The 22,628-nt window shown below is 53.9% G+C and overlaps 1 protein-coding gene across 1 annotated transcript in view; it reads right to left on the bottom strand.

Annotated features, from left to right (window-relative positions):
- The window catches only part of LOC144718696 (nucleosome assembly protein 1-like 1), a 75,163-nt gene that overhangs the window by 16,047 nt on the left and 36,488 nt on the right, over window positions 1-22,628 (bottom strand). The window contains exons 5-8 of the mRNA XM_078594152.1: window positions 20,361-20,502; window positions 17,539-17,613; window positions 12,698-12,838; window positions 8,909-8,980 (exon numbers count right to left, since the gene is read on the bottom strand). Of these exons, the coding sequence (XP_078450278.1) occupies window positions 8,909-8,980; window positions 12,698-12,838; window positions 17,539-17,613; window positions 20,361-20,502 (430 nt within the window). The remainder of the gene's footprint in view (window positions 1-8,908; window positions 8,981-12,697; window positions 12,839-17,538; window positions 17,614-20,360; window positions 20,503-22,628) is intronic.

A 22,628-nucleotide genomic window follows, 5' to 3' on the forward strand; every position in this document is an offset into this window, starting at 1 on the left:
ATCGTCGACCTCATCTTAACCTTTCTTATCATCACCGCCACCACCATCTCTCTCCCGCGCACCGAACATCATCATCAGTGTTCACGCCCCGAGCCACCGATGGCGTCTCCGCCGTCTCAAGGTTACGGTCTCGCGCGCGCCCCGTGAGTCCCGGCATCACGCCCCTCTCGCTCGCACTCCCCCGCCTGGCGTTGGCCTCCTTACGGGGGGGGGGGCGCCTTTAACCACCTCGCTACAGCGCAGTGCCCTGGAGCCCCCCCCCTCCCCCCCGCGGCTCGCTGCTCGCGGCGCTGCGAGGTCGTTGGCTCTCTACGGACGACGGACGTTAAGAAGTCAGACGACGCTCGGGGCTGCCGATCCCACCGAGTCACCGAGGGCGTGCCGTGGGAGCAAGAGACATATCTCGCAGTGCCAAGAGAAGGCAGAGCTGCACGTGACAAACACAGGTGGGGGGGGGGGGAGTGTGGGAGCTTCAAGTGTCCCGGGAAGACTGAGAATGAACCTGGGAAAAGCAGGACAGTTAGCAACCCGAGGGTGTCGTGTGGCTAGCATGGGACCCCGGTGCAAGGAGTTAAATGCACCCCTACCCCGCCTGTCCCATGTACACCTCGCCCCTCTATCTTTGTAGCCCAGTGCCTGGGCCCTAACAGTTGCACCGCCCGTACACTCGCCAGCTACGACCACCGATGTTTGGCACGGCGAAGGGTTGCCAAAATTATTTTGATTGCATTTCCAAATTTGTGATTTGAGTTGCGTGTCAAATTCCAGAGTACACGTGTACACATGCACGCTGGAATTTGGTCATGGGGGCTACGTTGAGCATACTTCATTCAGCTGGCCAGGCACTGGGGCATAGAAGTACGGCACAACTTTGGATGATTGCTGCCTTGCCCGCAGCTGTCTGCCACGTGACCCCCACAATTCCAGAAGGACGGGCACCATATAAAAGTATAAACACTGGATTGTAATTCCAAGTGTGTCCAGAATGATAAACAAACCGTTCGGTCAACCGTGGCTTTCGCAACAAAGTTTTGACCTTAAGAAAAACATCAATTGAAGTCCCTTAAACTCTTGAGACATCACGATAATAGGCAATCATTCGTCCCCTTAGTTATTGGTGGAACAGAGAACAAACAGAAGCCCCAAAACCTCTCGCATCGGACACCCTGGAACATGAACCGGACTTTTAAACGCAGGGAGTCACGGAGCGAAACGCGATCTTTTCGAATGGGACGTTTACAATGCTGTAGCCATGCCGTTTTCCCGTCGCGCGAATCATGGCTCATGCCACTGGGTGATCATCATCAGCATCGGCCGCGATCTTTCCAGGGATGGCGAATTTAAATTCCAGTTTGTCATCGTCTGAATCTATCGACTTCCATCGAATGCGGTGCCAAAGAGGCAGCGGTTAGTTCCGTTATGTATAGCAGAGGGACAGCTATAATATCCATCAGCTGTATTATATATATATTAAAAAATTGGGCTGTGTTCATTATCGGGCACAATCCATCAGGCATTTCTTTGGCCACCGTTCTGCCGGGTTTTACCAGAGACGACCTTGTTTTGCGTGCGTGCGTGTGTGCGGAAAGTCAGCACCCATTAACGGGCAATGGATTATTGTTATGTATGTTGAACTTATGTGCTTTGCAACCGTATGTGGCCAACCGCGCAGGGCAGAACCGAGTCACGTGTCCGACCGTCGCATATCCGCCCACGCCGACCAATTAACCGCCACGCGCACTCCGTGCATTGTGTTAGTGCACGGAACAGCTGACATTTTTTCTGTAGACATGAAAAAGTTCTCACTGGTGCGTCTCACCAGTCTCACTCGTGACACTGGTGAGGCTCACCAGCCTCACCAGCCTCACCAGCCTCACCAGTGACACATTTCCCATCAGGCTGAGACCAGGCCCTAAAGAAGGCTGGCTCTGGTGTAGGCCCATCAGTTTCAATGACCAGAGCATGTTTGTTTGCATGTTCACAACAAGTACCGCGTGTGGTTAATGCAGACATGATTCCTTGCAAAAGGTTTCTATTTAGTGTTTCAAAACCTTAACACCTCCTGTTTTATTGTCAGAAAGAGTAAAACCTATGCTTATATGTTTAAAAATTTCTGCAGGTATTCGCAAAATGTGACTTCTTTACGCGGCCACGAATTATGTTTTTTCTCGGGTGTGTTCGACCCCTCCAGGTGTTTACAGCAAGTTTGTTATTTTTTTTTCTCTTTGCCGTAACCTACATGCACTCAATTGGCGCAACTGTACTTTCATGTCGATGTACATTCGCATCTCTGATCTCTGCACGTATCATCACCCGCCTTAACCGCCGTGGTATTCCATGACCCGCGCTATATTTTTCCAGGCCACATTTCCCATCAGGCGTCATTCCACCAGCGTGGGACCTCATTCCACACGGGTAGATTTCTGTTGAAATCTAAACTATAAACTAAACATTTATTCTATTTTACCAGCTAAGGCACACCGAGCTATGTCGATATATTTCAGAAACGACCTCGACCACAATTGATAGGTCAAGGAAGTGGCTTAATCACATGGGAAATGGAGAGCAGCCAATCAATCAAAATGCATGTTTCTGCATGTGGAGGGAAAACCCGGAGGACCCGGAGAAAAATCCATACGACCACGGGGCGAGAGAGCGGGAGACATGCAAACTCCAAATGCACAGCAGGCGTCAGGCTCGGAATCGAACCCACGACCTCCTGCATACCAGGCGAGGTAGTCAACATCAAACAATACGTATCACGTCCGTTTCTATAGCTCTGTCAATAGGACGACTGTAAACGCTTCCCTGTACGCCAGGAGTGGGGAACGTCCGGCCCGCGGGCCGTCTAAGGCCCGCAAAATCATTTGGTCTGGCCCTGCCAAGGCAACCGCAGGCGGGACTCGAAATTCAATAAATCTAGGAGCAAACCTGGAAAAGTAGTTGCGAGTAGCGCCATCAATACCAGGTAACATCACACGCCTCACCAAAGAGAAGCAGTTGCAGCCATCACATTAGGGGTGAGTGAATTCAATGTTTGACCAAATATAACAGGCTAATTTTTAAGTGGATAATTTTGTATGGCCCGCGAATAATGTTATAAATATCCAAATGGCCCTTGGCAGAAAAAAACGTTTCCCACCCCTGCTCTACAAGAATGGCATTCGCTTTAACGGACGTCTACGAAGGTGAAAGCGGGTCTTGGTCTGCGTGGGAGCCCAAAGCCGCGTTCGCTTTCAACGAACGCGCTTGACAATGACGGCGCACGGCTAGCCCACACCGCTACTCACGGCTCTCCGCCGCCCGTGAACGAAGGGCACTGTTCTGCAATCAATGCGAAACGTTAAGTAACGTGCACGGTAGCTCTGGGTAATTAAACCCACGTTGAGCACGGGCTTTTTTTTTGTTTGGGGGTGTGCGTTGTGACCCACGTTGTCTCCTCCTGCTGCCCACGCAAACCCCGCCCCACCGATGCCTTGCGCTGCCGCTCCGGCAGCGTGGGACCCAATCCATGGCATCTGTCGCCATCGCTGCCCCGCGCTGCAAAACTCCGCCGCTTCTGCTGCTGCTTGGCATTCCTAAGACGCAGGCCGCCCACTAAAATCTCTCTCTCAATTACCACCCTGGGGGGGGTTTGGGGGGGATGGTGCGGAATCTGCTCCGTAACCCTGGCGAAGAGAGCAGCAATGCCCACCGCTACATCCGTGGAAAAAAATAGCTTTATAGCTCATGGGATTCCTGCAGTATAAATAATTAAATCATCTGATTGGAACAGTTCAATAATCGGTAATCCGTTTGGTGGATTACCCGGTCCGCAAAAAAATATAAATAAAGTTGAGATAATGTTTGTGTTGCTGTTTTTACACGCCCGAAGCGGGAAGTTTCATTGTTCGGCCGCTCCTCACTCGTCGAGGGTCGTCGGGTCGGTGAACTCCGGGGTCACGTGACGGCAAACGCGATGACGGTGGCGGCGGGCGGGCAGGCGGGCGGCAAGTAAACCGATTCGTGAAACAAATATGAAAAATGTGTGACACTAAGACGCGGCCACATTGTGTTGTACCGCGCCTTCAACGACGTTGCATCGTTGGTGAAGGTAGAATTTGCAGGCGGCGCGCTAGTTATCTTGTTTCATCTGGGTCACCCCTTGCCCTCCCCCAAAACATTATCCCGGATTATCGAAAGTAGACTGTAATTATTTATTTTTAATGATCTATTATGACGAGTGTTTACCCAGGTGCCTGCCCAAATGTTGGCAGTTGTGGGGGTTGGGGGTGGCGATGTCGATGCCGGTGTGGAATCCCAATTGAGTAATCCGCTGATATTGTTTTCAGCATCAGGATGTTTGGCCAACACCGGTTACATTGTATGGATTATTATGATGATTATTGTTTAATCCACAGCAGGAAAGTGAGCGGGAATTGAACTCGGGTCACGGGCCCGTAGCGCAGTGCGCTAACAACTACGCCACCACTGCCCACGTACGTCAACGCCCCGCGTACACGTGGAGACTGTCGGGGGTCACGCACTGTTTGCGAGCACCTATCAAGACAGACGTGGCACGGGGGCCGTCCATAAATGACGTCGCGCGATTTTGGACGATTTTTGACCCCCCCCCCCCCAGTCACACGGCGTCACAAAAAGTCAGACCCCCCCCTCAAATATGACGTCACAAAGCTCTGCCCCCCCCCCCCCCCCAATAAAACATGCTTCAAATCGCTTTAAACTATTGTCATTGTATTGCGTATTTAATGTGGCGCTGCACTCTGATGTTGTAGGAGACAACATTGATTGAAAAGTATATTTAATTAAGTAGAGCATGTTGTCTATATTTATTTAAAGTTGCGCATTTTTATATGACGTCACCCCCCCCCCCCCCCCGTCGTCACACATCGTCACAAATGTCTGACCCCATCCCCTAGGTGCGTGACGTCATTTATGGACGGCCCCACGCGACCCTGGTGTGGCTAGAGTAATTCCCGGCCACCTTTGTCTCCCCGCACACACTCGCAACATGCACAGCACCATTTGGATAATGTCCTGCCGGCTTGGGGAACTTCCAACTCCGCGTGGAGCTGTGCGTAGTGGGCACACCGACACGCACTCACCAGCATGGCGAAGTGTGGTCAAATACTAAGGACAAAGATCCCCCTTATAGCCTCAACACACTGCTGGTGCAAGTGCTGTTAGCGAGCACCTATGAAGGCCGGCACGGCACACGAGGGGGTGGGTGGTCAGCGCGACGCCCGACCGCCTTTGTCTCCCCAGTGGCGATGTTTACACACCGCACCAGGTACTCAATTGAGGCTGAGTCGACCTAGGGGAGGCCCAGGATCGGTTTAGATAATCGTCACCGGTGTTGACCGTGAGCGGGAATCGAACCCGGGTCGTGGCGCAGCGCGCGAACACACAATACAACGTGCGTGTGTGTAGACATGCACCATATATTTGCACCACACCACACGCAAAAGTGGGCCACTGTACCCTGGACGGATGCCAGCGACGCCGAGGTCTATTTAATGTAATGTGATCTACATGGGATCAGGTAGCCGTGCGTGAAATTAATTGTCAACGGACTGCAATGACCCTGCAGGAGCGCCCCATCCTCGGCCGTGCCAACAGATGGGCTCCCGGATTTGTGATATGGCACGCGCACGCCAGTGTGTGCGTGCGTGCTCTGTCTACTGCGGGATGAAGACAACCCACACCTCCCCTCCCCCCCCAAGCCACTGCCACCTCTCACCCGCCCTGCGAAGTAACAATCCAGCCAACACCTGCCACACGAGCTCACGGTGTGCATGTGTTTGCATATATAAAGCAGATGCATGATAATACCACTACTAATAATGATGTTTAGTTTTACATAGAGTCGTGTTCGTGCAAAACCGCATCGCACAATCGCCGTGGATCCGCAGACACGAGGTGGAAGGCAACAGCAGCCAGACGGGTGGAGTTGGCACGAGGAACGATTGCCCAAGCTCTGCAGTCCTCGACATATGAATAATGTTTTCAACAAATTAATGAAAGTATATAAATACAGGTCGGAGGAAAACTGGAGCAGTCGGAGATAACTCGAGCGTGTGAGGGGGCAAGACCCTATCCCATACGGGAGGTACCGATGATATTAGTCCACACTCTGCCGTACCACCCCTTTCCCCATCTCCTGGTAGAGCCAAGGGTGTATGGGCACCTCGGAAGAAAGAAACACCACGTGTTGATCCACCAACCCACGCCTCCACAGTGCAGACGCGCACCGCCGATCGTCGTCGTCATCATCATCATCAGCCATGATCTATCCGCTGCTGAATTAAGCCCACCACCTGTCGCCATTTATTACGCTGCCTCCACGACGATTTGTCCGCGCGCCGCGTGGCGCTCGCTACGCAGCTCGCGAGCAGCGACACGCGGACAAGTGCTGACGCGCAGCTCGCAACAACGAGCTGCCCCCCCACCCCACACACAAACACTCTGCGCCTGCGACGATTGCACAGCTGGGATCGACAACACCGCCACATCCGTCACGCGCTCGTCCCCCCCCCCATCTCACCCCCCCCCCCCCCATCTCATCCCCTGCTACCCACCCCCCCACTCCACCCTTCGGCGTCTTCCTTCTCTTTAGACCGAGGAATGAGCCGCGGGGGGCACGTGCCCCCCCCCGCCCCGCCCCCCCCCCCGTCTGACCGCGATTAATCGGCGCGGTGGGTCGGCGGTGTTTGCCGCGAGGACTTTTCGCGGCCGCGCTGCGTGCGGGTTCCACCCGACCCGTGTTTGGTCTCCTCGAAAACGACGTCCGACGTTTCGGACCCACGCACCACTGCCATGGAGCTGCTTCTTCGGGGGGGGGGGTGGGGGGGGGGGACGGAATTCGATGGGCGTGGGAGAATGCGTTCGACCCCGGCTCGAGGAAAGAAGCTCCCGGCGCGTGTGTACGAAACGTCGGACATCATCGCGGAACGAACGCACGCGGCCTTGCGAGCCCGGTGGCAGAAACGGCCGCAAGAGGTTTTTTTTCTTCAAGACTCTGTAGAAATGTATATATATGTCTTGCTAACCTTGTTCACGGGTAGCGGAAGAGCATCATCGATCGCACCGGGTGGCCAAGTCGAGATGGAATAACCTCGGCCGTGTCCACGCATTGGTGGTGGTGGTGGGTGAGTGGGCGGGTGGGTGGGGGAAGGAGCGGCGGAGCAGCGGTTGGCGCAACGTGCCATGAGCCTGGTGACCCGAGCGATATAGATTTCCGGCCACGGCGGCGAGTGACACCCGAAGCTGTCCTGGGTCACCGCCCTGCACCACCACGCAATGACCTGCGCGGCGAAGGATGCTCAACAAGCCCCAGGACTGACGCAGCATGGGGAGGGGCCTTCATCGAGCAGCAGATTGGAAATGGGATGCGAGCTATTATGTTCTATTGCGCTTTGCATGTGTGTGCGCCACGTGAGTGTGTGGAGGTGTTTGAGCGGGGAGCGGTCGTGTGGCGGTTCGCGCGCTGGGGAAATCCGAGGTCGAATTCCGCTCATGGCCATCGCCGGTGATGGATGATCTGAACCCGTCCTGCTCCCGTCCCCCTAGGTCGACTCAGCCTCAAATGATTACCTGATGCGGTTTGTAAACATCGCCACTGGGGGAGACAAAGGCGGTCGGGCGCGGTGCTGGCCACCCACCCCCTCACGTGCAGTTCCGTCCTTCATAGGTGCTACTCGCTAACAGCACTTGCCCCGACAGTTTGCTAAGGCTATACGGGTGATCTTTGTCTGTGTATAGGAACAGCTCCTCCATCTGATTAAGCCCCGTCGCCAGCTCCACTATTGTCACGATGCAGGCTGCACAGTCGCTTAATCTGATCGTTTAGTTATATTTCTCTCTCTCTCTCTTTCCCACTGGAGTCCATGCCAATTTAGCTTCAAACAATATTCCAGTGCGATTGCATAACCAATATAAATGGAGAGGGTGGGTGGGGGGGAGTGGGGCATTTACCCCATCACTAAAACGAGGGCACACGACGTGGATGCGTGTAAACTGGATGAAGTCCCCCACCCCCCCCCCCATGCTGTATATGTCCTTACGACCATACTTCACCACTCTGGTCGGTACGGCTCGATGAACAGCAGGGAGCATAGCCGCGCAGGACAGCCTTTGGTGCTGCTTCACTGCTCCCCGCTGCCCCGCTATGCACAGCGCCGAAGCAGCCTACGGCAAGCCTGTTCGTGCGTACGCGATCGATGCGTCCAGGCACTAGCCAGGCTTCGAACCCCTGCTTAGCTTCCGAGATCGGGGCGAGATCGGGGCCCGCATTGCGGGTGATTTGGTCGCACCCCGAGTGTGATCGTTACCGGTAACGTGAGTGGCAGTGGCGTCGCGTAGTCAGTCACACGAGCAGGCTAAGTCATAGCGACGGATATGCGGGTTGTGCGTGCTGGAGGAGGCTCGTGAAGGACGCTGCTACTGGGCAGTTGGGAGGCAGCCGCCCTCCGGCAACAACGGGCGGCAGAGGAGCGACGCTCACGACAACGAGCGGAGCGCCAGGCGGGTAAAGTGCAGCGTAGTTAGCACAATAGCGGGCACAACTGGCGCGTCTGCCAGTCATCTCAGTCGGTCAACCCATGGCACCTGGCACGCCTGCCAGTCATCTCAGTCGGTCAACCCATGGCACAACTGGCGCGTCTGCCAGTCATCTCAGTCGGTCAACCCATGGCACCTGGGTGTCTGTCCCTTGACCTCCTGCCAGCAGCGAGCCTTCGACACTTCACGTGGCCTCAAAGTGCACCTGACCCGACACTTAGGTGGTGAATGGCGGCTGGTGTTGTTTGTTGTTGTTTGTTGTTGTTGTGCGTGCCGTGATGTGTGCGTGCACCGGACTGTCATGCGCTCCGGCTTCCGACTGCCGGGTTTGTTGCCGTGCGAGCCTCACGGGAGGGACCTCGTCCTCGGACAGCGAGACGGTGACGTCCAGGAGGTGCTTGAGGATGGGCTCGTCGTGCTCCTGTGGGGGGGGGGATGAAGCAGAGAGTCACCACCTCGCGCGAGTCTACGCAGTGCCCGTTGCTCGAGGCCGCGAGGGCACCGACGAAGGTCACGTGTGCTCACTTGACGGGCTCTGAGCGAATGGCAGTGGGAACAGATTGTGAGTTTAAACACATTGGTTGTAATTACTGGCGAAGCGTCGTACTCGAGATTGTAAATGTTGCGGATTTGCTCTCCAGCACACCGGTGTGGCTGTACTAGTGACGAATTGGCCACGTTGCGTTTACGTGACAAACTTTACTAATTGGCTGTGTCGGGTGGTGGCGGTTTTAACGACACATTTATATATTTACGCGATCTAACCCCAAACAACCTGTATTAAGGAACAAATTATGTTGGTGATGCCGCTGCTGCTGCTGAACAAATAACAACAACGACACTCAACGCATTCGTCAGTAACACTGCGGTCTTAGAAATGAAACGTTTGTAAATCGGATACATTTTGGACAATCGCCATTCTTCACGGCGCAGAGAGAGAGAGAGGGAGGGAGGCTGCCCTCTCTGGCCTCTTCACGTGCTGCGACGAAGGACTGTGGCCCGTGCGACGTCGCCCAATATAAACCTTTTGTTGTTGTTGTTCTATTTAAGACCACGGCGTTGTCAACAACAGTCGACTGAAAACTTGACCGCTTTAAATCGAGCCGACTGAGACTCGACTAAAACTCCACGCGCCCCCCCCCCCTTCGCCGACACTCTAAGAAGACTACAACTGCAAAATATACAACTCAAAGGACCACAGTTACACCGCAGCCTCGCCAGATATAGGCAGCGAGCACAGCCCATGGGGTTACGGCTATCGCAGAGGCAGGCTGCCGCTGTGGTTATTGCTGCTGCTGCTACTGATGCTGTTGGGACTGCTAATGTTGCTAATGCTGCCAAGGCAAAGGACTCGAGCGCCCAAGGGAACAATCTCGAAGGGCAAGACGAGAGAGAGACGTGAGCTCCACAAAAGGAAATTGCGCGATCGATAAAGCGGGCGCGTGCGTGCTTGCAGGGTGTCTCGCGACGACGCGGGGCCGTTTAAATGTTTGCTTGAAGGCAGCTCGCGCTGTGAAATCTGGCACAACGCGCCTTTCTCTCTCTCTCTCTTGCCCTTTTGAAGAAAAAACAACAACTTAAAAACACAGTTATCAGGAAAGAATAACAATGGAATGGCATTCCCCCACCTCCCTCCCCCTTCCCCAACCCCTGTTGCTGTCGCTATTGATGTGGGAAATTTCTTCTTCTATATCCTGTTCGTGGAGATGAATGTTCAAAGTTAACGGAGCTCATGTATAATGCACGAGGAGGCCACGTGTGTGTGTGTGAGCATATGTAATTATGCACGTGGAGATGAAACGACAAAAATCTGAAGCAAACGTACAATGGAATGAAAGTGATGAGGGTAACGCCGAGGAAATTCGCTGGGAGGTGTGAAAATGGGATTGTTGAATTCAGTGAACACAGACAAAGATCCACGGTATAGCGCACACAGACTGTTGGGTCAAGTGCGGTTAGCGAGCACCTATGAAGGCCGGCACGGCACACAACGAGGTGGGTGGCCAGCACCACGCCCGACCGTCTTTGTCTCCCTAGTGGCGAGCTTTACACACCACACTGGGTACTAATTTGATGCTGAGTCGACCTAGGGGAGGCCCAGCACCGGTTCAGATAATCGCCACTGGTGTTGCCCGTGAGCGGCAATTGAACCGGGTGACCGGATTGGTAGCGCAGCGCGCTAACCGCTACGCCACCGCTCCCCATAACCCAAACACGCACACACTCAACACACACACCGCACACACACAGACAATGAAATGAAACACATACCAACGCATGCAAGAGCACGCACGTACACACGCAATGGGGCAGGCTTAGGAGGAGAAAAATATAAACCCACGGTCAATTAAACATCGTAAAGTCTTGATTTTCTCCATTAAGTAAATCGAATGAGCTCCGCCGCCATCTCAGTAACCGCCTCGGCCCTATGAACTCGGTCGAGTTGGCACCGCGAGCGACGCCCGGGGTCGCTTTGGAGGGATAGAGTCGGTGGATCAGGTGGAGATCGTCGCGAGGATGCCTGTTCCCAAGCCGTCGCGTCTCTGTGCGTGGTGCTGTGTTGATGGTCTAAAATAAATACCACCCCGAAACTTTGGCGGCCCGGATGACTCTTGCTTTGACGGGAGCTCACAGGAGGAACGTGGGATCTCTCTCCATCACTCGCCCTCAGGGTCACCGGCATCGAGGGATGGGTGGCCACCCAGCGCGGGACCGGCGTTCGTGCCGTTGACAAATTCAGTGCCGCGAATGTATTCGTCGAAGGAGCTTTCTGTGCGCGCGTCTGCGTTAAATGTAGCCGACGGTGGCGTGCGTTGATGGGCGACAAATCATCATCGGTGACCAACGGGCCGCTGGCCCATCAGAGACCAAAGCGTGAGCCTAACGAGGTGGAGGCTAACGAGGTGACTCAATGGAGACGCGGGCCCATGGTAATTTGATAGCGCAATCGGAGACGGACGGTGCACCGCGAAGTTTGACAGCACACGCGAGGACTGACGCCTCGTGTTCAAATCCACCGCGTGCATTAACGCGACCGTGTTCACCGATTGGCTGGGCTTGGTCATATTGGAGGTGGAGGGGGAGGTGTGGGGGGAGAATGGGGGGGGGGCGTCGAGACAATTGCACGCTCCACAAACCAACATTTTATAACGCGGAAAGTCAGACTCTGCGTTTGCCCGCTTTAGTCGTCTAGACTCGTCGAGACGACGATTAAATGAATCTCCACAGACCACGTAAGACTCGACGAATACATCGCACGAGGCGGTGTCGTTGACTCGAGCTGGAATGTGACGGGAGTACAAACCCCCCTCGCTAAGTGAACACTGACCCTTGCGCTTTCCTCTCCCGAGCAGGAGTCGGAGTTTTGATTGTTTTGACTTTAAAGGGCGATTTCTCACCGACTCTTCTCCAATGCACCGACACTTCAAGAACGGCCCCTACCTCCCACCCAACACCCCCCCCACCCAACCCCCCCCCCCCACCATCCTCCCCGAGACGCCTTCCCCGCGTTTGATTTTTCGCACGTTCCACGCGCTAATTAATTCCCCTCCTTTATTTATTCGCATCTGTTATCCTTGCCTATTAAATGCCCGATTTAAAAACGTGTGCCCCCCGTTGTCTGCCGCTGGTTACAGTTCGCTGAGATTTTGCTCAAATTAATTCATGTGGGGGAGGGAGGGAGGAGGAGGAAGGGAGATTACAGGCCATTCGCCTCTGTTATTGGTGGAAAATTCCACGTTCCCATGACGCTCTGGAATTGGTTGTCGGGTTGTACCTGCGCCTTGCCCGGCACGATGTCCGACGTTTCGCTCCACGTGCTTCTTAATCTTCAGCTGGGCAAACTCGCAGCGTGTGCAGCGAAATGTCGACCATGATTACAATATTTGCTTATGATCACGACGATGCTTGTTTTCTCAGGAAGGCACCACCGGATCATTGCAGCGGGCCCCGTCTCTCCAACTTTCAGGTACCTCCCCCCATATACGGCACATTGCCGTCGGGACGGTTCTCGCGAATTTTGGACCCCCGGAATTGCATGACGAGCTGTGAGGGCGCTTGCGCTTTTAGTAAACACAGAGGAAGAAAACAACAACAACAACAACAACTGTGGATATCCTGAGGTTGTTGCGGCCGTTACCTGAACTGCGTAAGCGAGAAGGTCCGAGTTTTTCAGGATCGTGAGCCAGAATTCGGGGATTCCCAAGACGTCTTCACTCTGCTCGTCGTGGCTCTCCTTGTTGGTCTCCTTCTTCTCCTCCTCCTCTCCCTGGTTCGCCTCCTGTTGGGGTGCGGGAGCGGTGGTGGTGGTTTGGTGGTGGTCGGTTGTGGTGGTGGTGATTGTTAGACGCGTGCTTATTAGGCACGCAACAAATTCATCGACTCGTGAATTAAAATTGATTCGCATGATCACTGCACGTGCACACAATTGTGTGCGTTCGTGCGTAAACACTGGAAGCATTTACTCATGCATGCACTTAATGCGCCATCGATTACATGCATTTATTACGCATGGAGCAACATAGACATAATCATGAATTCGTTCATTAAAAATTTATTATTATCTCTACAGAGAATCACGTGGGTAAGATTCAATCTATTTACAATTCGTGAAAACTATACACACGTTTTTAGCTGTAGGCGAATGAAATGAACGAGACAGAGGAGCACAGATCGAGATGAGGGACAGCACGGTGGAGAGTTGAAGTGGGTCAGAGTGAGTTAGGAGGCTCAGGAGTGAGAGAAAGGCACCGCCAACCACTGAGAGCCGGGGCTTGACTCCAGAGCAGTGACGCGTGATTGCCCCGGGCTCTCAAGCTCAGCGAGTCGATGGCCTTCAGTCCACCAATGACTGCACGGAAACAAATGTTGTGCGATTCGGGCAGCATCACGTGACCGAGTGTGGATAAAGAGGGGTCCATCGAGATACCTCAACATTCGCTGGCTAACGTCATCTTCCAGGACTATGTTGAGTGGTGATAAGTGGTAGGTGGGGCTAAGTGGTGGGTGGGGCTAAGTGGTGGGTGGGGGTTAAGTGGTAGGTTAGGCTAAGTGGTGGGTGGGCTCTCTCACCTGAAGACGATTGCTTGTGTTGTAATCGAAACGTCGTGAGCTATTTTTTTTATTTACGTGACTTGACCGAAAGACCCAAGAGTATGAATTCCTGCAGTCACGAAAGCTTTAAATCCAGATGGTGGGTGGGGGCTAAGTGGTGGGTGGGGGCTAGGTGGTGGGTGGGGCTAAGTGGTGGGTGGGGCTACGTGGTGGGTGGGGCTAGGTGGTGGGTGGGGCTAAGTGGTGGGTGGGGGCTAAGTGGTGGGTGGGGCTAGGTGGTGGGTGGGGCTAAGTGGTGGGTGGGATCTAAGTGGTGGGTGGGGATAAGTGGTGGGTGTGGCCAAGTGGTGGGTGGGCTCTCTCACCTGAAGACGATTGCTTGTGTTGTAATCGAAACGTCGTGAGCTATTTTTTTTATTTACGTGACTTGACCGAAAGACCCAAGAGTATGAATTCCTGCAGTCACGAAAGCTTTAAATCCAGATGGTGGGTGGGGGCTAAGTGGTGGGTGGGGGCTAGGTGGTGGGTGGGGCTAAGTGGTGGGTGGGGCTACGTGGTGGGTGGGGCTAGGTGGTGGGTGGGGCTAAGTGGTGGGTGGGGGCTAAGTGGTGGGTGGGGCTAGGTGGTGGGTGGGGCTAAGTGGTGGGTGGGATCTAAGTGGTGGGTGGGGATAAGTGGTGGGTGTGGCCAAGTGGTGGGTGGGGCTAGGTGGTGGGTGGAGCTAGGTGGTGGGTGGGGTCTAAGTGGTGGGTGGGGCTAGGTGGTGGGTGGGGCTAGGTGGTGGGTGGGGCTGAGTGGTGGGTGGGGTCTAAGTGGTGGGTGGGGCTAGGTGGTGGGTGGGGTCTAAGTGGTGGGTGGGGCTAGGTGGTGGGTGGGGTCTAAGTGGTGGGTGGGGCTAAGTGGTGGGTGGGGGCTAAGTGGTGGGTCGAGCTGGGTGATGGATGAGGCTCGTTTTGTGGGGGGCAGGCACGGGGAGGGAGTTTCATCCTAGTGGAGGGCAAATGGGACATTTTGTCCGGCGTCAAAACTGCAGAGGTCCCCACGGGGAAGTCCCCCCGCCCCCATCACACATGCTATTACATAAACTGGGTCAAAATACATTAGCACTGCTACTTTTATGCATTACTGTTGTATGTGGGCGTTCTAATTTTTCCCTCCAATTTCCCCATCCGACACAGATTAACCCTGCCATATCGCACTCGCGCAGCACACGAGGGGGTGGGGATTGTGTGTGTGCGCCTGCATGTGTGTATGTCTGTGTGTATGTGACTGTGTGTGTGTCTTGTGCAGCGGTTAGCGCGTTACACTACGAACCCGGCGACCCGAGCTCAATTCCCGCTGATGACCAATACCAGTAGCGAATATTTGAACCGGTCCTGGGTCTCCACTAGATAGGTTCAGCCTCAAATGAGTACCTGGTGCGGTGCATAAACATCGCCACTGGGGAGACAAAGGCGACCGGGTGTGGTACTGGCCACCCACCACCTCGTGTGCCTTGCCGGTCATCACACGTGCTCGCTAACAGCACTTGCCCCAACAGTCCGTTCAGCCTATCCGGGGGATATTTGTCTTTGTGTGTCAGTCCGTATATATGTGAATGCGTCTGCGTGCCTGTCTTTGTAAAAGGCAGGTGGAGATGGGGCGGCTGGGGTTTTCCTGCTCTGCTGCCCATGCGGCAAATATATTTAAATCGGGCCCTGTAGACAAAGCAACGCGAGTCCTGACCAACCAATCGTGTTATAGGACATGGGAAGGAGGACAGAAATAAGACGGCATCTGTGTGCAGGAAGACCCCGGTTAAGAGTGCGGTTATCATCTCCGATTGTATTTGTCGAACGCGGCCCAAGTCTCCTCGCTCTCTGGCCGTTCCCTTTCTTTTTTCGTGGTAATCGCGAGGCCAACAACACAGTTGGGCGCATGAGTGATTACGCAATTACAATTAGCTTGCCCCCCGCCGACTCTCGTCTAGAACGAGTGTCCCGTGGGTAACGATCGTCGCTCTCCGTCCCCCCTGGACGTGAGCCGAGGCGCGTCATCGGCTTGGAGAGGGACGGGGGGTGGGGGGGGTGGCATCGCCGCCGGTCTGGGCTCAAAGGATGGAGGAGGAGGGGGGGGCTGCGGAGGGAGATCGCCAATTAACATTCACGGCGGCCAGGCGCGGGCGGTATTGATGGGAATGTCATAGGGACACAGGGACGGGGCCGGGCGGAGGAGTGGGAGGAGAAGGGAGGGAGATAAGGAGGGGATGAGGCATGGCGAGAGGGAATGAGACAGTAGAATGAAGAGGGCTAGTGGGGGGTGGTAAGGAGGGGGTGAGGCATGGCGAGAGGGAATGAGACGGTAGAATGAAGAGGGCTAGTGGGGGGTGGTAAGGAGGGGATGAGGCATGGCGAGAGGGAATGAGACAGTAGAATGAAGAGGGCTAGTGGGGGGTGGTAAGGAGGGGGTGAGGCATGGCGAGAGGGAATGAGACAGTAGAATGAAGAGGGCTAGTGGGGGGTGGTAAGGAGGGGGTGAGGCATGGCGAGAGGGAATGAGACGGTAGAATGAAGAGGGCTAGTGGGGGGTGGTAAGGAGGGGATGAGGCATGGCGAGAGGGAATGAGACAGTAGAATGAAGAGGGCTAGTGGGGGGTGGTAAGGAGGGGGTGAGGCATGGCGAGAGGGAATGAGACGGTAGAATGAAGAGGGCTAGTGGGGGGTGGTAAGGAGGGGGTGAGGCATGGCGAGAGGGAATGAGACGGTAGAATGAAGAGGGCTAGTGGGGGGTGGTAAGGAGGGGGTGAGGCATGGCGAGAGGGAATGAGAGTTTGGGAAGGAGAGGGTCTGAAGGGAGGGTGGGAGGTGTGAGAGGGAGATTCCGAGAAAATGAGGGAGGGCGGTGGAGAGAGGAGGAGGAGGTGGAGGGAGGGGAGGGGGAAGAGAGGGAAGGACATTTTAAAAGACGAAGTAAAAGAGAGATAACGAGAATGAGAGAGAGAGATGGAGAGAGAGAGAGAGATGGAGAGAGAGAGAGATGGAGAGAGGCCGGGAGTGATGAGAACAGGAGGAGGATTGCGAGAGGCAGAGAGTGGGAGAGGAGGCGAGCAAAATAAAGTGCGCACATTAATTATTGACTCAAAGCTTTCGTGACTGCAGGAATTCATATTCTTTCGATAAAGTCACGTAGATAGGTTCAAATTATGACGATCGCTTGTGTAGTGATCGAAACGTCGTGGATTTTTTTTTATTTTGTTTTATTAATTTGAACCTATCTACGTGACTTTACCGAAAGACCCAAAGAACAACGCACACCAAGATCGAGAGGTGCGTGACCAATTGACCCCGAGTGTACCATGGCAGGCAGTGTCGTCCTATCTCAGAAGGTCACACAAACCTGGCCCTGGATAGTGCCCGGACGGGTGGCCACCATGCATCACAACACAGGTGACTATCGGCTCCTGTGGGGCTACGTGGCGATGGGCAGCAGAGAGAACAGTGCAGACAAATCGAGTGTTGCGCCATACCCTTCTGTTCACACGTCAACTTTCCCCAGCTTCACCAACCGGGCAACTGACCGGCTTGGTAAGGTGCGGTCAGAAAATGAACGAACTCGCATGACCCGCACCGCATGGCCCGAGGCCTTCATCCAGCGGTGGAGAGATAAGAGGGCTGCACGGACATGGTGGAGGGGGAAGCTCCCGCATGAGACAAACCGCCCTGGAGATCCCGCACCAATCCATCAACCCCAGAGGGATGTCGGGTTCAGTCGACTCCCGACCATGGAATCCAACTCCTAACCTCCCCCCCGCCCCCCGATTGCAAGCACTCCACGAACTGTCTGCGAGGCAGCCAGCGGGGGAGAGATGATGGGGTGAGGGGTAGTGGGCACGGCGGTCGAGAGGGCGAGGGAAACGGGCGAGCGGACTTGACGCGTCTTGTCGCTCACGTGTTCTTCGTCGTTGAGAGTCCATTCGGTTTCCACCTCTGAGGGCTCCAGCGTCCCGCTCACAATATCTCGCCTCTGTCAGGAAACGCAGTGAATCAACAACGGTCGAGACGTGTGACCCCCGAGATCAAGACAAGCGACCGCCGACGCCGACGACGACGACAGCAGCAGCCTGATTTACGTAACTCGCTGACCCGCCCCGACTGGACATCTGTGACAAAGAGCTTCACAGCTCTTCGGATTCTTACTGCAGTCTGCATAAATAGGCAGATATGCGCCAGCAGAGGCGGGGGGTGGGGGTGGAGGCGGTTTCCGCCAAAATGCATTGCACGAAGAAAAAAAAACTGCCGAATCGATGGAATTTTATATCAATACTTTTCTGAACATCGGGTGGGGCTGAAATCGCTCGCGGCCGGCACACCGACGCTGGTCGCGCGCCCGCCACGCGAGCGTTCGACAAGCGGCGCCGCGGTTGTGGAGAGAATTGAGCCGTAGGAAGAAGTGAATGACTGCGAGCGGCGATTTGTAATTCAGTTGCTGTGCTCGCCCGCCGTCTCGAGACCTCGCGGTCGAAGTGGCGGAACGTTCCGGCGTTCCCGGGCGAGTGCCACGCAGCATTTGTATTAATTAATAAATAGAACCGCAACAGGTTAGTCGATAGCACTGCAGAATAAAAAAGAAGAAGAGAATAATAGGCGACGTTTCAGGCAATATCCCTTCTTCGTAGCACGTGAGATGGATGTCACCTCCCCGCGTCATAGCACGCGCTACGAATAAGGGCCATTGCACGAAATGTCGTCTGTTATATATTTTTCCTTTAAAGGCCACAGTGTTATTGACAAATGTGTCGAGATTTCTGCTATTTGTGCACCACCACTGCCAAAGCAGTGTCACCAAATAATCTGTCCAGAAAACAAAATAATCCCATGCACATTTCAATATATTACGCAGCAGTGCTTACTATTAATATGACATTTCAAGGGCTGGACCGTCGGTGCGGTGGTCAGGGCACCGCGCCAACGAAGCCGGTGGTCTGAGTTCGACTCCACAAATCGGACGAATGACGCAACGCAAATGTCCCCTCCCCGTTGGCCTCTCACGACGCCGCAGATCCACCCAGCGATTGAGAAACTTCCCATGCCACCATGCCCACCACTCCCCCCTCCCTCGCCCCGCCACGGATGATCTCACGCCACCCCTCGTTAATCTCACGCCCCCACGCGGTCGGCAACCCTCCACGCGCTGCCCATTTCCCTAATTGCGAATGCTGCGAATGCCAAAGTAAGGGGGCAATGGTGATCAAGCATCGCACCAACACATTCACCATCTGTTCATGAGTGGCCCTCAGCCGTGCTTGGCCCGAGGTGGGCAAATTGCTTTTTGTGTTCGGTTTATTGTCCTTCACCCAGCACCTGCGATTAGCACGGATGGCTACGTACGGAGCTAAAGAAGTTCCACACGTGCAGTTGGCTTCCCCCGTCAAATGTGTGGTCGTCGTCCCATCTCGCACCACCGCCCCCTCCGCCCGCTCCCACTCCGACCTCCTTCACCCCGCACGCTGCGTTTGGTCTTCGATCCCTTCCCTTCCACGCTCATCGATCATGGTAGTAATAATAATAATTTAAATTTACAAAGCGCCCTTAAAGAATCGTTCTCAGGGCGCCTCGAATGCCCCCTTGGTACTGGCGCCTCGACTTGCACCGCACGATCGACGATGACGACGATGAGCAATGATTTATTTCTGCTCTTCCTGGAATTATTTTGGCACCTAGCCACATCCAACTCGCCTTGTTTTGTGCTTAAGCTTGTTCATGTTATCGTAGGAATATAGGGCAAAATGTATAGGATAATTATGTCATGGGACATTTATTCTCAGCATCAAAGTATGAAAAATGGCAATAAAAGAGGTGTTGCCAAAAGCATCTATTTGGTGTTTGAACATCTTAACACCTGTTTTATTGCCAGAAAAGGTAACACGTATTCTTATTTTTCAAACGAGGATTATCATGGTTAATGCGTATATTGTACTCTACTGGTGGTGCCTCATGCCGACGATCCTTGCTCCAAGCCAGTCGAGGAGCGTTCCGGAAAATATCGAGAGGAGAAATTAAGCCACGATGATTATCTTCATGGGACCCCCCCCCCCCACCTATGCCCACCCCGCTAAAGCCGAATGACCGCCCGCAGGAGGGGGAAGCAGCAGCAGCCGCCGGCCGTCGCTGGGTGGGAATCTACCCAAAGGCGTGGGGGGGAGGGGGTCGCGCGTGGGGGAATCGCCCCAATGCCCCGGTGTGACCCGGATAGCCCAGGAATTGATCGACGTGTCCGGGTTTTTGTAGCAATGACGCAATGCGATGTCAGGGTTTATTTGTTGTTGTTGTTGTTGTCAAGGAGGCCTATTATGCCGGCTCTTTTTATGCTTAGCCGCTCCATTCGGCATTTCCGCTGCCTGGCACCGGCGCTCCTCCCGTCCCCAGTTTGGTCGCTTGTCCGGTCACGGTAAACGTGCCGGACACGAAACTGAAGTGTGGCGACGGTTGGGGGCAGCGCGTAAGAGGGATGCGACGTGCGCATAGCCGTCGGGTTACAGTGGGAATGAACAAGAGACGAACAAGTCAAAGCCACCGTGATGCCGCGCTCATCCTCCGCTAGTCGCTCTTCGCCAGCAATGGAAATTCCGCATTCCCATGGCGGGTGAGAGAAGTAGTATGTACTTTTTTTTTTATAAAAACGGCGATTCATTTAAAAATAATAGGGGGAGGGAGGAGGTGGGGGGGGGGCAGGGAATGTTCGATACGGCAAATCAACACACCGGTTCGTACCCGCTGCAGGTAGGGCTGGTAGAGAGATGCGTACTTGCACTCCAGGCCGTGCACCTCGTGGTAGAAGCGCGACTCGAGCTGCACGTAGCGCAGCTGCAGGTTCCTGAGGGCGTTCACCCGGCGCTTCACCGTGCCGGGCAGACTGAGGGCAAGGGATGGGGGGGGGCACATCGATAAGAGGTCCGCCCCGCGCGTCGCCTTCGCACGGGGTCGACGGAGCAGGCGCTGCGTGCGACCTCTTGCCAGCGGGGCACTCCACACTTCACGCGGCGCACCTAGCCTGGCACAAGCGCTGCGGTGACGTCACCGCCGCTTAGTGGTGAACGGGGGTTGCTGCTGTTGTTGTTGCTGCTGTCGTTGTTTGTCCACTTCGTTGGGAGCGGTGGCACAGCGGTTATCGCGCTGAGCTACGAAACCGGCGACCCCGGGTTCGATTCTCGCTCACGGCCAACACCAGTGACGATTGTCTGAACCGGTCCTGGGCTACCCCTAGGTCGACTCAGCCTCAAATGAGTACCGCGCGCGGTGTCTAAATCATTGCCACTCAGGAGACAAATGCAGTCTGGCGTGGCGCTGGCCACCCATGTCCTAGCGTGCCGTGCCGGCCTTCACAGATTCTGCCCACTAACACCACTTGTTCCAACGTGTCTGTTAAAGCTATACGGGAGATATTTGTCTTGGTGGAGGAGAGATCAGTTGAAGTGACCTCAGAAGTAGTTCTGAAGTAATTGTCCACGAAGCGATGTTGAGACGCTCAACGTCAGGAATCCAGAGACTACCACGTGTCTCATAACCCGTCGCTGTAGCACGGTTGGAATATAATTGGGTGAAAAGATGAAAAGATGATAGAAAAAAAACATACTCTTTTACCGAAAGAACCAAAGAGTATGGATTCCTGCAGTCACGAAAGCTTCAAATCAAGAAAAAAAACAACCCCGTTTTACCTTCGCAATGAAAACCGATGCCTACTGTTCGTTTTTGTATACGTTTCCATAAACATGTATCTTATATAAAAAAAGACAAAATTCATCTCTATAGCCTTGAACAGGAGGTTGCATCAAGTGCTTCCAGCGAGCACTTATCAAGGAGGTCTTGAAGAGGGCATAACAGTAGGACGGCATGGATAGCACCACACCCGGCCCCATTTGTCTCCGCAGCACCGATGTTTACACACACCAAACGAGGTACTCATTTAAGGCCGAGTCAACCTAAAACGCAGACGCAGGACCCGATGAGATGTCACTCCCCGAGAGGTGTTAACCACGGCCGGGAATCGAACCCATGCTGTCTGGTTTCAGAGCGCGATCTGCAAACGAACCGCGAGTTGTTCACCGCCGTTCCCACAACAAAAAAGACAAAGATCCCCCTCGTAAAACAAAAAAAAGGTGTCAGTTTTGTTGCCAGATAAAAGGGTAAAAAAACAATTATATTTTGCTACTGGCAAATGAGGTTCCAATGGTGTATATGCGTAATCCCCGAGCTCTCATACTCTGATGGTGCATTGTCTTTGAGTTGTGTGCCTTTTGGCGTCATCTGGTCCAACACCATGTGAGACTAGGCTCTAAGGAAAGCTGTCTCGGGTGTGGACCAATCAATTTCAAGGACAGTGCATACATTAACAGAGTTGTGTTTTTTGTTTGCATTCCGACCGCAGGTATTGTGGTCAATGCAAACATGACTGCTTGTTAAAAAAGGTGTCAGTTTTGTTGCCAGATAAAAGGGTAAAAAAACAATTATCATCCCCCCGTAGCCTCAACAGACTGTTGGGGCAAGTGCTGTTTGCGAGCACGTGCAAGGACACCGACCCACAGCACTCTCACGCGTACGCACGGATGCACACTTATGGAGACCTACTTACGCAGCGACTTTCCTCCCAGAAGCTGAGATGTGACACGTGCAGACGCCATGAGGTCGCTGAATAATTGATCAAGACTCCAGGGCGAAGGTAGCAACTATTTCTGTTGCGGCTGCTGTTGTATCTGCTACTGCTGCTGATGATGATGATGGCGAGATTGTTTATGCTTCTATTTTGACTTGAAACTTTTGTGACTGCAGGAATTCATATGCTTGGTTCTTACGGTAAAGTCACGTAGATGGAAAAAATAAAAATTATACTTTGAAAATAATAAAAGAAAAAAAAGGCGGAGAAAAGAGATAATTTCTCTCCGCCTGATGAAGACCGCTTCTGTTGCGATCGAAACGTCGTGGGTTTTTTGCTTTTATTTATGTTTTATTTAAAATCTATTTTATTATTATTTTTTTCTAGTT

This window comes from Lampetra planeri, chromosome 5 (genome assembly GCF_965212315.1).
Source record: "Lampetra planeri chromosome 5, kcLamPlan1.2.h2, whole genome shotgun sequence".
Lineage (NCBI taxonomy): Eukaryota > Metazoa > Chordata > Hyperoartia > Petromyzontiformes > Petromyzontidae > Lampetra > Lampetra planeri.